The 15,429-nt window shown below is 37.0% G+C and overlaps 2 protein-coding genes across 7 annotated transcripts; both read left to right on the forward strand.

Moving 5' to 3' along the window:
• The first annotated feature begins 398 nt into the window (after positions 1-398).
• Positions 399-3,289, forward strand: LOC149020565 (F-box protein At5g07610-like). Of its 5 annotated transcripts, XM_089146943.1 has the most exons (4): positions 399-575; positions 1,189-1,288; positions 1,463-2,273; positions 2,459-3,289. In XM_089146943.1, the coding sequence occupies exons 2-4, from the start codon at positions 1,242-1,244 to the stop codon at positions 2,486-2,488; spliced, it is 888 nt and encodes a 295-aa protein (XP_089003069.1). In that variant the 5' UTR covers positions 399-575; positions 1,189-1,241; the 3' UTR covers positions 2,489-3,289. The 5 variants fall into 5 exon arrangements, with proteins under 5 accessions (XP_089003069.1, XP_089003067.1, XP_089003065.1 ...); XM_089146941.1 differs by having other exon boundaries at positions 744-1,288; positions 1,463-3,289; XM_089146939.1 differs by having other exon boundaries at positions 1,463-3,289.
• An 8,174-nt stretch (positions 3,290-11,463) lies between these two features.
• Positions 11,464-14,394, forward strand: LOC149020566 (uncharacterized). 2 transcript variants are annotated; one of them, XR_016172223.1, is made up of 4 exons: positions 11,464-11,676; positions 12,276-12,379; positions 12,569-14,083; positions 14,179-14,394. XR_016172223.1 is itself a non-coding variant. In XM_089148744.1 (3 exons), the coding sequence occupies exons 2-3, from the start codon at positions 12,333-12,335 to the stop codon at positions 13,998-14,000; spliced, it is 1,479 nt and encodes a 492-aa protein (XP_089004870.1). In that variant the 5' UTR covers positions 11,464-11,676; positions 12,276-12,332; the 3' UTR covers positions 14,001-14,394. The 2 variants fall into 2 exon arrangements, 1 of the variants encoding a protein (XP_089004870.1); XM_089148744.1 differs by having other exon boundaries at positions 12,569-14,394.
• Positions 14,395-15,429: the final 1,035 nt, after the last annotated feature.

The following is a 15,429-nucleotide window of genomic DNA, read 5'->3' on the forward strand; positions in this document are numbered from 1 at the left end:
CATTAGGAATAGGTTAGATTTATTGAGGTATTTGAATCATACACAACTTATTTTAAGGTATTTGAGTCATACCCAACTTATGTTATGTATTCAAATTATACCCAATTTATTGTTGATGTATTTGAAAAAAATCTCCAACTTATGTTCTAATATGGGCCATCAGATTAGTTATAATCTAACAGTGTAATGGACCTTAGTGGCAGAGTCCAATTACTCATATAACTTTTAAGTATTTCAATATAGACACTCAGGATGTAATGAGTATAATGCTTTAAGCAACCTTATGTTTAAACCTTAACCTTAATAAGACACTCAAGAGATATTTTAAGCAACCTTATATTTAAACTTTAACCCTAACAAGATCTTCAAACTTTAACCCTAACAAGATCTTCATCCGCATTGCCAATCCTAATTTTGTGACAAGGGGAGACGGTTATACGCACTCTATTGTATAGAATTTTTTTCTTTTTTCTTCAGCTATTTTCTTCATCACTGGATCATCTCTAATTCGATTACGGAAAGGAGACGTTGAGCCCTTGTTCGAACCGAAGGTGGATTTTTTTCAGCTCTTGAAGGTGACCTTTTTTTTCTTTTCTTTTCCCCACTTGATTCCATTCTAGTTTCTTTATAGCCGTGCTGCTTGCTGGTTGCCATCTCTCTTGAATTTTACGAGATTTAGGGTTTTATCATCTCGACAATTATTCTGTTAACAGTAAAGTTGTTTGGATGTTCGAATTGCACAGAGTTCTCTATGATTTAGTTTTTTTTCCCTTCGGTTGAAGCCCCATTGGTGAGAGACTGAAACCTAAAGTTCATCATATGAAATCTTCCTCTCCAACCTGAATTCGTGACCTTAGCCCTTGGTATCCGACAATTCCGACTCCAGTTGAAGAGAAGATTGGATGAGTAAGCCCGAAGATCTGCAGGTTTCTGGATTCTGCCTTATATTGTTCTATTCGGCATTCTAATCTTTCAACAATTCCAACCATCTACCTCAGACGCCACATCCAGAGAAACTTGAGGCCTGTAAATGTTTTATTTCTGTCGCCCACCTTTTAATCATCCCTGTGCATTTGGATCTACTACTACTGTAAAACGATAATTGCAGAATGAACAGAACGTTTTCTCTACCCGAAATTCTATAAATCGTAAACTTTTACTCACTCTGTCGTTGATGTGTTTCTACAGCACTCTGAAGAACATCTCTGGCCAACATTCTTCCACCATCGTCGGAGCGAGTTATGGTTGAAAGTTCAGCAATCATCAAAAGAGCAAAGCGTGTCTGTAGGTAAATTCTCAGCCCTTTTGATACGCATTGAAAATTTGGGGTATTTTAAGTTGTTATTTAAATTTTTTTTTTTTCTTTCAATATTACGTTTGTTATAGATCTCTAGCTTTTTCAGGGTAGATTTTTATAGTTCATTTTCTCACTTCATTGTTTTGATCTATTCTTGATTCTTAGAGGAAGAGGAAGAGAAGGGAGATGTTCGCATCATATTGAAGTTTTCTCCAGCGAAGATGTTCTAGTAGAGATTCTTGCTCTTATGCCACTAAAATCAATTTTCAGATTCAAATGTGTATCAAAGATGTGGCACCAGCTTATCTCGAAAGATTATTTCCGTCTTAAAATAATTGAAAGAAACAAAATGGACCATGGTCCGTTGTACTTCTTCCAAGCCACAAGAGGCAGCATGATGCGTTACCTTTGTGTCCGGACCACTCCTGAGCTTACTTGGTGTTTCTTGGCAGAGGCCAAGAGTGTAACGAATTCCAATTGTCCTAGTAAGTTTGGAGAGAGATTGAAGGTGAAGGTGGAGTTGGATGTCATGGAGCAAGGAATTGGTGGTGGTGGTGGTGGTGACAAATTTAGATACTTCATCTGTTGTTCAAATGGGCTTTTACTCTGTTTTGTCAGCCACACGATTGATTCATTGCCTCCCTGGACGTGCCCTTTGATCGAGCGTCCGTATTGCAGGTGTCGCTCATTCTATCAATACGTGACCAGGTACTACATCTACAATCCCTTCACCAAGGTTGGTTACTTGCTTCCTTATTCCCCTAATCAGAGCCGGCGAGAATTTAACTCGCATGATGAAACGGCGAGCTGCCCCGGGTTTGGGAAAGACTGCGTAGCTTTGGTTGCTGGATCCACTGGTAATTATGACGGAGGATACAAAGTTGTGCGTGCGCAGGCTGCTCTATCAAATGAGAATATCATTGAGTTGGAGACTTTCTCCTCCCACACAGGGGAATGGCAGTTATCCACGTCGAACGTAAGTGTTGCTACTCATAAGCTTTTCTCATCCCACTCTGGATATAATTTGGGTGTCCATGTGATAAAAGGTGCTATTTATTGGATGGTTGGTATTGTTACTTTTAAATACATGATTGTGTATAATGGTGGTGGTGGTGGTGGTGATGGTGTTATAGAGATGATTGAAGCTCCCTCGGATTGCAGGAATGTTTGGCCTGGCGTTGGCACGGGTGAGTCTATCGACGGTCTACTCCAAGTGGCATGTGCGGTGCGTAATTTGACTCGAGTTCCTGACATTCGGATTTGGGTTTATCATCCACATGATCGCAGATGGTCACGGAGACATCAATTGCAAGTACCATCTCTTAGGCCTGATTTTATTTCATTAGAGCCGGTGGTAATTTCCTTTCATCCACTAAATCCAAATATTCTGTTTATCGTTTGCCTTGGTTGGATCTATGCTTGTCACCTTAACACTACTCCCATGTTAACTGAACCATTAGTTAGGTTTAAGCTTCTGGACGAGTATGTTACCGTACACTCATATTTGCCTCCACTTTGGCCCATATCTCCTTTCCCAGCTGCCCAGAAAAAAATAAACATCCATTGATTTTCTATGGCATTCATTATATTCTTTTTTCCTGAAAATAATGCAAGTTTTTTTTCCAATTTCTTGTTTGTCTTTTCAAAGTTGATCCTCGCATGCTATGTGGATATCCTTTGGTTTATTATATTAAAAGACTTTGCCTTTTCTGGAGAGGACAGGATGAAGTCACGGAAGACATATGAAACCCCATATTTATTGTTAATCTAATCATATTGAATATAACCAAAGAAGACTTTATGCATTCAATGGGTGTTTTGTTGGGGAGGTATTATTTTAAAATCTTCGTATGTGCAACTTGATCAACTTCTAGTCCAAACCAGGTTCCCGTGGATCAAAGAATTGTAAGAATGGGCTGATTTGGGGATGGGAAACCACCTCTGATGATCGACTCATATTTAAAAAACACAGATCCTCGTATTGAAGAGTAATGCCCCTGGAAAGTGCAGGAGAATTAAATCTAGAGTTATTACAATTTGGTTTATCCGTGTTTTTTCCGAGTGTATTGCTTATATATAAACTCCATACCTCTCTTATTGTAAAGATAGATCTTGACCGTAGCATCTCTCATATTAATCACCAAGTTAAGAACTAAATTTTCTTGAAGAAGTTTTCAGCTTCTCCTAAATTGATCATTAGCTTAAAGTCACGTGGGTTCAGATGTGACACTTATCTCTTGAATCGTCATACAAAGCATATGTTCCTAATGGAAGTTGAGTATTTAATGTCAAATTTAATGTTTAGATAGATGTTTGGATAAAGAAGAGCCGAATTCTTTTACAACATTATTTTTGTTAAGAAAGAACATCCCAGGTGCCAAGTAAAATGTAAACTAAGAAGTCACCAGTACCATGTGGCATTTATTGAGAGACGTTCTTTAAGACCCATTCAGCTAAGCACTCGTACCGGTTTAATGGTCTAAACTATAATGTACATAATAGGAGGTAATATCACAGTAGTATTCAGGTGTAACGGCTGTAGTGAACTTCACCTACACATCAGATCTGAACATTCCATTTGTTCAGTGCCCATTTCTATAGATGTTTATTATTTTTGACATGGACTTTTTACATGGTTAGATGTCCTTTATCTTCGTTCTCAAACTCACCAAAATCTTGGTGATATCTTGAGCTCCTTCAGATGAGTTTATATTTATCAAGTCTAAATCAAGCTTCGGTTGATTTAGGTCATTTCTTTGTTGAAACATAAAACCAGAATTTAAAAAAAAAAGGGTGCACCAGCTCACCGAGATGTTGGTTGTTTGAGGCTTCATTTTGTCCTCGTACACCATTTTGGGGATTTTTATTTGCGGCTGCCGACGGTTCAGATCACACCATGTCATCAAGATGCGATCGAACAGCTGACAATCAAATAGTGGGGGTATGTTTATAAATATTAATATTTTTAATATTTGTTTTTACCTTTGAAGGATTTAAATTTTGTTAATTTATAAAGTTGAATCCTTCATTTAGGAGAGACCCAAAACCCTCTTCCATTCGGATCAAGGTCAAGGTTCTTCTTCGTTTGTTAACGCAGCGAAGTTTCATTGATGGTTCCTTTGGGCATGGATGGTTCTTCTCGGCGTTCGTCTTCCGGTCGTTCAACAGAAAAAGTACTAATGAACCGAGTCAATCTCTGTGAATAACTTACCTAATAAGGTAGTTTTGTTCGAACCAAATCGAAAGGGTAAGTGCACAAAACTGCTATTCCTCCAACTGCTAAACCAGCCAATAGATCTATGAAAGGCTATGGAACAATCCGAAGAACACTTGCACCGTTTCCTCTGAAAAAAGAAAAAAACCTGCACAGATAAATCAATTTCAAAGGAGCTGATAATCTCACAAAACAGAGAGCCAAACTCCAACAATTTTACTCACTTATAAAATCCTAAAACACCTTCTTGTTTCAGTAACTTCTTTAGGGATTGGCAGACATTGAGAGAAATGAAATCCTTCGGTTCTTGTCTGTAGAAATCCAACATGGGAGGAATTACAAATATCTAGGACAAGAAGATGTCATCTAATGGAATCATTAAAAGATAATTTCAAAAAACAAAAAACGAATGATCAAAGGCAAATATTTTATCATACTAGAGCGTCACAAATAAAAGCCTTAATTAATTTTTCCACCTAAAAGAGAGACTTTGGGATCTTGTTGAAATTGCCAAAATTTCACAAAGAGAGGGGAGGGAGGGGATCAGGAACTCTATTTTAAAACACAGATATCACCAAACCTAATTTTCTGTCGAGAGGAACCATCAACGACCGGAGGACGAATGCCGAGAGGTACCATCCACGCCCAAAGGAACCATCAACGAACTTTGTCCAGAAGAACTATCAACGAACTTCGCTGCATTATTAGACGAAGAAGAACCTTGATCCGAATGGGAGAGGGTTTTGGGACTCGACTTAAAGGCAAATATTAATATTTACAAACATACCCCCGCTATTTGATTGTCAGCCGTTAGATTGTATCTTGATAACGTGGTGAGATCTAAACCATCGGCAGCAGCAGCTACTGTCGCAAATAAAAATCCCCATTTTGGAAGCTATGCAGAGATATAGTTAGTTATTTCAAACATACCCCCGCTATTTGATTGTCAGCCGTTAGATTGCATCTTGATGACGTGGTGAGATTTAAACCATCAGCAGTAGCAGGCAGCTACTGTCCCAAATAAAAATCCCCATTTTGGAAGTTATGCAGAGATATAGTTAGTTATTTCAGATTCGAGAATTACTCTTGATGGAGAATTATTTGGAATAACTTAATCAATCGATTTTCTGGTTCAGTAAAAAAAGGTATAAATTACAACTTGGATTCGTGTTCGAAAATTATTCGTTTTTAAAAAAAATGTCTGATAAAAAATTCGGTTGCAAGAGCAAATATTAAAGCAATTTAAAATAGGAACAAAATTGTAGAAATAGTAGAGAACCCAATATAATTGGGATCTCGTTCGTGTGTGGTGAGAGAATGTGAAAAGGTTCACCCTAGCTTCATCTTTTTATTTCACAATCTCGCTGCCATTATCATTGGTTATCTACTCAATTAGGATAATAAAATGTCAGTTAATCTTTAACTCAAGTGGTCCCACCTTAAACAGAATTTTAGATTTTTAAGCCATTAGGGCAGATGTTCGCTATCCTTACACATCTTGAAAACGAGTCTAGATTTTTTAAGCCATTAGGGTTGTTATTTAAATTTTTTTTTATTAAAATTACGTTTGTAATTGATAAGGGAAGAAATAATGTCAAATTGGGTTCGGTCTCGGTTGGGTTCTATATGCTGGTGAGGACCGGTTCAACGATTGAACCATTAAATGACGTAAAGCCCAAAGAAAACCGACGGTTATCAAAATACACGTGTCTCCGTCAAATTCGGGATATACTATCATGCCACGAAAGGTAACTGCCATTAACTCTTAAAAAGGGGTAAAAACCCAAGGATCTGGTGGCCACAAAAAAAAAATGCATGGATTTATCTAACAGTCATTAGTAAGAGGTAAATCCTATATAAACTAAAGGATCGCATTGAGTAAAGGTAATTGGATCGTTTTCCTCCATTAATTTGTTCAATTCAAGCTCTACAATTAGCCAGGGCTTTGCAATTACTGACTTAACCTTCGGAAGTGGCTATCCAACCACACGGTCGACCCACACTTGATGTCTGTTTTGTAGGAATCTAAGGGCTGAACCAATTTTGCACGCATCAGTAATAGATTTTTTTTTTTTTTTGTGAACCATCAGTAATAGATCCCTATGTCGTTTTTTGTTAAAGGGTAGATAGATTTATATAGTTCATTTTCTCACTTTATTGTTTTGACTGATTCTTGATTATTAGAGGAAGAGGAAGAGGAAGAGAATGAGGAAAAGGAAGGAGGGAAAGAAGAGTTGCTGATGTCTTCTTGTAGCAACGGTGATGTTCTTGATTGTTTGCCAATAAAGTCAATTTCCATATTCACATGAGATGGCACGAGATTATGTCGAAATATTTGAAAGAAACAAAATGGTTCCTGGTCCCTTGTACTTCTTCCAAACCCCAAGAGGCAACAAGGATTACCCGGATGTTTGGACCACTTGTAGACTTGCTTGGTCTTCTTGGCAGAGGCCTGGAGTAATGTAACAATTTCTAGTTGTGTTGGAAGTAATGCAAAATTGCTTTAGTCATGTGATACATTTCGGTCCGTCGGATCTGAAATTTTGGTCGAGATTTCAATATTGACCGATGGATGATATCAAAATGCCAAATCTCAAAGAAGCCATGTAGAATATATTGTTGGGCAATGGCAAAGCTCCCTTATTTTCTGTCACTTCTCTTGGTGTAGTAGTGAAATTGATTGGTTTTTTTTAGTTTAAAGACTACACGGTTACCACACATAAAATAAGAAAGAAAAACATTAAATAATTAAATGTAAAATATGATTGATAAAACAGAAAGTAAAAGATCATTAAGAAAGAAATCATGCGGTCAAATTTTGGTATTTGAAGAGATTGAAAAACAAGGTTAAAGGTAATATCAATTTTGAAGAAGGTAAATAATAGAGAGGTAATTAGATATTTTTAAATTTGGGCGGATAAGGAGACGAAATAATTTAGTTTTTTGGGGAATCAAATGCAAAACTTTTTAGTACAAAAACTTTAATAAATAAAGAGTTAAGTGTAGCTGAGTGATAGAAAATTTTACATTTTTGAAATCATCATATTATATAAGGGCTGTTTAGTTACATGAGTTTGGAGATTTCAAATATCTAGATATTTCAAATCAATGAAGTCATAATTCATAAAATTAACTATTTGGTTGTGGAATAAAATCTGAAGATTCATTCTTAAAAAACTATTTGGTCGACGTGATTTTTGTCAATGCACAAATGTTTAGCGTTTTTATTGTGGCAATGAAATCTTTGGATTTCACCCCATACCCATAAATCTACATATTCACGTTTTTAGTGTAAAAAGATGAATATCTAAATTTCATGAATCCAGAGATTTTCACAACAAAACTGGTATAGATATTCGATTTATGAATCCAGATATTTGAAAATCAGTCCAGGTAATTTTTCTTAGAACTGAGTGCATCTCGATAGGCAAAAAAAATAAAGGTAATTTTCATATGGACTATCTGAGGTTTGGTTTATGTCATTTTTAGTCCAAAATAATTGAAACTTTGCATATGCCTCTCTTGTGCTATAGAAAAAGTCAATTTAAGGACAAAATATTATTTCTATGACCAATTTACCCTTATATTTTTTTTGTGCAATTTTCATTTGGACCCCTTGAGGTTTGGTTTATGTCATTTTTAGAAGAAAAAAAAATGAGACTTTGCGTTTGCCTTCCCCATACTATATAAAAAGTCAATTTAAAAACAAATTATCACTTTTATGACCATTTTGCCCTTATTCTTTTTTTAATTTAAAATTTTACATATACATATTTTTACCTGCCATGAAACTCGTGACTCTCGAGTACAAAAATAGGGTTTAAGCTAAAAGGTACTTGAGTGATTTTAACATATAAAGGTATTTTGGTCATATTTTAAAATTTATTTGAATTTTAAGATTTTTCTATAATTTTTACTAAGAATGAGTCAATTTCATGGCAGTTAGGATGTATATGTAAAACATTTAAATTAAAAAAAAAAGAATAAAAACAAATTGGTCATAAAGTGATAACTTGTCTTTAAATTGACATTTTCTATAGTACAGGGGAAACAAATGCAAAATCTCAGCTTTTTTAGAATAAAATGACATAAATGAAAGTTATAAAATAAAAAATAAAAATGAATAAGAACAAATTGGTCATATAAACGATAATTTTTTATTAATTAACTTTTTCTATAGCACAGGGGAGGCATATGCAAAATCTCAATTTTTTTGACTAAAAATGATATATATAGACCAAACCTCAGGGGTCCATCTAAAAATTACCCAAAAGTAAGCTCCAGTTGAAGAGAAGATTGGATCAGAAAGCTCGAAGATCTGCTGGTTTCTAGATCCTGCCTTATCTTGTTCTATTGGGCATTCTAATGTTCCAACAATTCCAAGAGACGGCACATCCAGAGAAACTTGTGTTGTAAACATGGAACGAAAGTTCGCTCGGTTCCCTACCTGGCGAACCGGGCGACCTGGCGAAATATCGCAGAGATCTCTGCGATATTTCGCTCTCCATATAGAAAATTTCGCCTCCTGATTTTTGGGTATTTTATTTGATAATTTTGGTAAATTTGATGCCTATCCTAATCTAATGCAAATATGTGGTAAATTTGAATTATTTCCTAAAAATTATTCTATTTAAATTCTCTTACCTAGCCACATTTAATATGTTACCTTCTGAGGCCTACATCATTCAGACATAATTGGAATGACTATCCATTCACTCTGAATATTCTATTACAAGATTCATTAATAATTTAAATTGTTTCTATAAATTATTTCATGTATACACTCTTCCCTAATCACATTTGGCATGTTGACTTTCAATAATTTTTGCCCATGAGTTTCAGGGGTATTTTTGGTCATTTTGAACCCAAATTTGATGCCTATCCTAATTTGATGCAAATATGTGGTGAATTTAAATTATTTTCTATAAATATTTTCATTTAAATCTCCTGCCTAACCATATTTAAGGTGTTACCTTCTAAAACCTAAATCATTCGGACATAATTGGAATGATTAACCGACGATTCTATTACAAAATCCCTTCATAATTTAAATTGTTTTCATAAATTATTTCATGTATATATTCTTCCCTAACCACATTTGGCATGTTGACTTTTGAGGATTAAATCACTAGAATATAGTTGGTAAGATTGTTCATTAATCTTGAAGATTTTGCTATAAAATGTCTTTCTATCTATAAATTATTCTATGTAGATTCTCCTCCTAATTACATTTAACACATTAACTTTTGAGTATTGAATCATTGGGATAGAATTGGTAAGATTGGGATAGAATCGCAAGAGAAATCGCTTAAAAAGTGTAAGAAATAATATAAAAATCGAAAAAAAATTAAAAAATTGATATTTTTCGATATATCGCAATATATCGCAGCATCAATGAGAAAGCATGGATACAATTCTCTATAATTCCCTCATAGGATTGTGCCATGTGGCATTTAAGTAATCCAAAGGTTACCCAACAAACTAGAGTTTAAATAAAATTCAAATTTATAGGTGGGTTTAAATAAAATTCAAATTTAGTTTAAATTGGATAATCATTGGATTACTTAAATGCCACATGGCACAATCCTCCGAGGGAATTACAGGGAATTGTAGGGAAAGGAATTATAGAGGATGTGAATCCGAGAAAGCATACCTTGCCATAGGTCTTATACCATTCCACTCCCACCCTCCAGCCCTAGTGAGTGAGCAAAGCAAGCTATACCGGATACCGAGCAAGGAAACTTACCCTGCCACATTGATCATTCATCATGGAAGTAGCGGATTGAAATGATAGTGGCAAGGAAGAGACCAAGCAAGAGGCATTCTATTCTATACTTGTGAGAATCCTTGTTCCACATTCCTCTACAGGAACAAGAGCAACTCGTCCAGATGCGACCTATGTCATTGATGTCGGTGGATCCAGGTCGTCAACGTACGGCACGAAGAGGCGCTTTCTTCATCTCCATCTCAATCAATATCTACACTTGGATGTGCTGCTATTTCAACAAGGGTCTGAAAGAGCTGATTCAACCCATCAAACGGAGGCATTCAAGCTGGAGAATGAGAAGGATTCTCTTTCCTTTTTCTTCTTATACGTCATTTCTCATGAGTTTCTCGAGTTTGGCCTTTCCTCTGCCCAGAAAGTCACACAATTGTCCAAGGATTGGGAGAACCGGGAATGGTGGAAACGGATGGATATCGAACGTGAATAGCCCGAAGAGAAGGCGGTACAGGCAACTAGGCAGTCTATTCTTTGGATGTTGGATCTCACGAGTGGTCGTTCTACCTTTCAGTCCTGCTAAAGCGAGAAGGGCAAAGAAGATTGGCCGGATATCAATACCTTCTGGGATACTGATCATGGAAGCTAGTGTGGCCAATGCGTCAGCAAACTGATTCTTCGTCCCTCGGAAGCGAAAGGCGAGCCAGCAAACGGAGGCAACAAGCAAGGGCCCGACTAGATCACAACGGCTAGAGTTAAATATTCCGTCTCTGTTGCCCATAAAGAAATTCATGCCAACCTCGGCAGAATTTGGCGCATCCGCCTTCTTGCTTGCTGGGGCGCTAACGCCGTTTATATAGCGGTAAGCCTTTTCTTGCTGGGCGCGCGCCTTAGTCGAGTAGGGGCTCATGGAGTTGCTTGTTCGTTGTCCGCCACTATGCGTCCTTGCCTACCTATCAACGAGCATTGGTGGGTTGTGGATGGCAAAAAATTAAAAAATTGATATTTTTCGATATATCGCAATATATCGCCGATATCTCGGTGATATTATGTAGATATGGCTTTGCCCCCTGGTTTCGTTTTGCCAGGGGGAAAAATTGGCGATTTTACATATCGGCCGAAATAACTTTCCATGGTTGTAAATATATTTAAAACTTATTTTATATAAATATTTGTTTTAATTTTATTTTATCTATGATTTTATTTAGTCCCACATAGGTTGAGAGGATCCGATTCGCATTAGGAATAGCTGAGATCTTCATTCGCATTGCCAATCATAATCCCCTAAGGAGTCCATCGCTATACACACTCTATTGTATGGAGGTTTTTTTCTTCTTTTTTTTTTCTTTCTATTTTCTTCATCACTGGATCATCTCTGATTCGATTGCAGAAAGGAGACATTGAGCCCTTGTTCGAACCGAAGGTGGATTTTTTCAGCTCTTGAAGGTGACTTTTTATTTTTTTCTCCATTTTATTCCATTCTAGTTTCTTTATAGCCGTGCTGCTTGCTGGTTGCATCTCTCTTGAATTTTACGAGATTTAGGGTTTTATCATCTCGACAATTATTCTGTTAACAGTAAAGTTGTTTTGATGCTCGAATTGCAGAGTTCTCTATGATTTAGTTTTTTTTCCCCTTCGGTTGAAGGCCCATTGGTGAGAGACTGAGACCTAAAATTCATCATATGAAATCTTCCCCTCCAACCTGAATTCGTGACCTTAGCCCTTGGTATCCAACTCCAGTTGAAGAGAAGACTGGATGAGTAAGCCCGAAGATCTGCAGGTTTCTGGATTCTGCCTTATCTTGTTCTATTGGGCATTCTAATCTTCCAACAATTCCAACCAGCTACCTCAGACGCCACATCCAGAGAAACTTGAGGCCTGTAAATGTTTTATTTCTTTCGCCCACCTTTTAATCATCCCTCTGCATTTGGATCTACTACTACTGTAAAACGATAATTGCAAAATCAACTGAACGTTTTCTCCGCCTGATATTCTGTAAATTGTAAACTTGTACTCACTCTCTCTCGGTTGGCGTGTTTCTACAGCACTCTGAAGAACATCTCTGGCCAACATTCTTCCACCATCGTTGGAGCGAGCGAGTTATGGTAGAAAGTTCAGCAATCATCAAAAGAGCAAAGCGTGTCTGTAGGTAAATTCTCAGCCCTTTTGATACGCATTGAAAATTTGGGGTATTTTAAGTTGTTATTTTAAATTTTTTCTTTTCTTTCAATATTACGTTTGTTATAGATCTCTAGCTGGTTTTTTAAATTTTTTTTCAGGGTAGATTTTTATAGTTCATTTTCTCACTTCATTGTTTTGATCTATTCTTGATTCTTAGAGGAAGAGGAAGAGAAGGGAGATGTTCGCATCATATTGAAGTTTTCTCCAGCGAAGATGTTCTAGTAGAGATTCTTGCTCTTATGCCGTTAAAATCAATTTTCAGATTCAAATGTGTATCAAAGATGTGGCACCAGCTTATCTCGAAAGATTATTTCCGTCTTAAAATAATTGAAAGAAACAAAATGGATCATGGTCCCTTGTACTTCTTCCAAGCCACAAGAGGCAGCATGATGCGTTACCTTTGTGTCCGGACCACTCCTGAGCTTAGTTGGTGTTTCTTGGCAGAGGCCAAGAGTGTAACGAATTCCAATTGTCCTAGTAAGTTTGGAGAGAGATTGAAGGTGAAGGTGGAGTTGGATGTCATGGAGCAAGGAATTGGTGGTGGTGGTGGTGGTGACAAATTTAGATACTTCATCTGTTGTTCAAATGGGCTTTTACTCTGTTTTGTCAGCCACACGATTGACTCACTGCCTCCCTGGACGTGCCCTTTGATCGAGCGTCCGTATTGCAGGTGTCGCTCATTCTATCAATACGTGACCAGGTACTACATCTACAATCCCTTCACCAAGGTTGGTTACTTGCTTCCTTATTCCCCTAATCAGAGCCGGCGAGAATTTAACTCGCATGATGAAACGGCGAGCTGCCCGGGGTTTGGGAAAGACTGCGTAGCTTTGGTTGCTGGATCCGCTTGTAATTATGACGGATACAAAGTTGTGCGTGCGCAGGCTGCTCTATCAAATGAGAATATCATTGAGTTGGAGACTTTCTCCTCCCACACAGGGGAATGGCAGTTATCCACGTCGACCGTAAGTGTTGCTACTCATAGGCTTTTCTCATCCCACTCTGGATATAATTTGGCTGTCCATGTGATAAAAGGTGCTATTTACTGGATGGTTGGTATTGTTTCTTTTAAATACATGATTGTGTATAATGGTGATACTACGGACGAAGAGGAGCATAGACCTGGACCTGGTGGTGGTGGTGGTGGTGGTGGTGGTGTTATAGAGATCATTGAAGCTCCCTCGGATTGCAGGAATGTTTGGTCTGGCGTTGGCACGGGTGAGTCTATCGACGGTCTACTCCAAGTGGCATGTGCGGTGTGTAATTTAACTTACTGTCCGGACATTCGGATTTGGGTTTATCATCCACATGATCGCAGTTGGTCACGGAGACATCAATTGCGAGTACCATCTCTTAGGCCTGATTTTATTTCATTAGAGCCGGTGGTAATTTCCTTTCATCCACTAAATCCAAACATTCTGTTTATCGTTTGCCTTGGTTGGGTCCATGCTTGTCACCTTAACACTACTCCCATGTTAACCGAACCATTAGTTAGGTTTAAGCTTCTGGACGAGTATGTTACCGTACACTCATATTTGCCTCCACTTTGGCCCATATCTCCTTTCCCCCATCTGCCCAGAAAAAAATAAACATCCGTTCTCCATGCCATTCATCCTGACACGCTTGGAGTTTATAGCAATCTTCTTGCTGCCACTTACGATGCGATGGGCAGGTAAGAATCCATTGAGTTTTTATGGCATTCATTATATTCTTTTTTCCTGAAAATAATGCAAGTTTTTTTCCAATTTCTTGTTTGTCTTTTCAAAGTTGATCTTGCATGCTACGTGGATATCCTTTGGCTTATTATATTAAAACACTTTGCCTTTTCTGGAGAGGACAGGATGAAGTCACGGAAGACATATGAAACCCCATATTTATTGTTAATCTAATCATATTGAATATACCCTAAGTTTTATGTAATTTGCGTGTGGTATAAGAAGAATTTATGCAAAAAATGAATATAATTTGCATATGTTATATTAATTTTTTTTACTTGCTGCTCCCTATCATTTTCTAACAAATTTTTATTTTCACATACCAAACTTATTTTTCATTCCATAATTTATTTTTTACAAAATTCACCAAATCATTTTTCATTCTAGACCAATAATGAATTATTGTATTTATTTGTTTTAAATAGGCATAATAGATAATGAAAATTAATAAAAAAAGAGCCTAAGTCACGAGCTTTGATTCTGAAAAAAACAATAGTGAGATCAGAGAATCAAAATTGAAAAAACAGCCATGGAGCTTTGCTTATCCGAAAGTATTGTTTGCGGAGTTCAAACAACAAATTCTGATTTCAAGATTTCGATACTGATCGTTCATTTCATAATAAGTTGAAAATACAGTTGCAAAATGGACGGTTTAGATCGAATTTCTATTGAGATTTTGATCTTAACTGTAGACTGCGTTGTATTACCATTAGTTGTGCAGTGTTAAAGTATGTCCCCAGGAGGGGGGAAATCGTCTGCCAGTGCGGCAGCAATGAGTGACACGTGGAAAATGCGAAATATGCGGTTGAGATTAAAAACCCCTAAATGATTTGGATCTAAACTCATTTTATAATATTTTAACCGGATCTTTTTACCCAAAAAAAGAAAACCCGAGTCTTTTCATGAATGTTGGGAAGAACTCTCCGGTAAATTCCCATTGCATGCGATCAAGGATGTCTCCGGTGGGGAGGTTTGGTCTCACATTCCCTTGTGGTGTTGGTGATGACTCTTGGATTTTGAGGAAGATGAAGCCTAAGAAATGGGCAGAGAGTGTAAGCTTTAACGATTTTTTTCCCCAAGAGAGTGTTCATTTTTTTCTTGCCGTTCAATTGAAATATTTTTTGTTGGCTGAAGTATTGATAAGATTAACACCTTTTAGCGAAGAGGTAGTTTCTCTTATATTTAAAAAACATCTTTGAACCAAACAAAAAAAATTAGTGACGACCATCCGAGTCATGGTGGAGGGGACTCAGACCTAAGGTCCTGGTTGGGTTAACCCATCGATTTAGACTTGGGTTTTCAT

This window comes from Hakea prostrata, chromosome 3 (assembly GCF_041222555.1).
Source record: "Hakea prostrata isolate BN-2017 chromosome 3, UWA_Hpros_2, whole genome shotgun sequence".
NCBI lineage: Eukaryota > Viridiplantae > Streptophyta > Magnoliopsida > Proteales > Proteaceae > Hakea > Hakea prostrata.

What these genes read in the sequence shown, in the direction of transcription:
- LOC149020565 (XM_089146941.1), top strand. Translation starts at nt 1,242, where the DNA reads ATGGTTGAAAGTTCAGCAATCATCAAAAGAGCAAAGCGTGTCTGTAG. An exon ending in AGAGCAAAGCGTGTCTGTAG is followed by an intron (nt 1,289 to 1,462) that starts GTAAATTCTCAG and finishes CTTGATTCTTAG; the next exon opens with AGGAAGAGGAAGAGAAGGGA.
- LOC149020566 (XM_089148744.1), top strand. Translation starts at nt 12,333, where the DNA reads ATGGTAGAAAGTTCAGCAATCATCAAAAGAGCAAAGCGTGTCTGTAG. An exon ending in AGAGCAAAGCGTGTCTGTAG is followed by an intron (nt 12,380 to 12,568) that starts GTAAATTCTCAG and finishes CTTGATTCTTAG; the next exon opens with AGGAAGAGGAAGAGAAGGGA.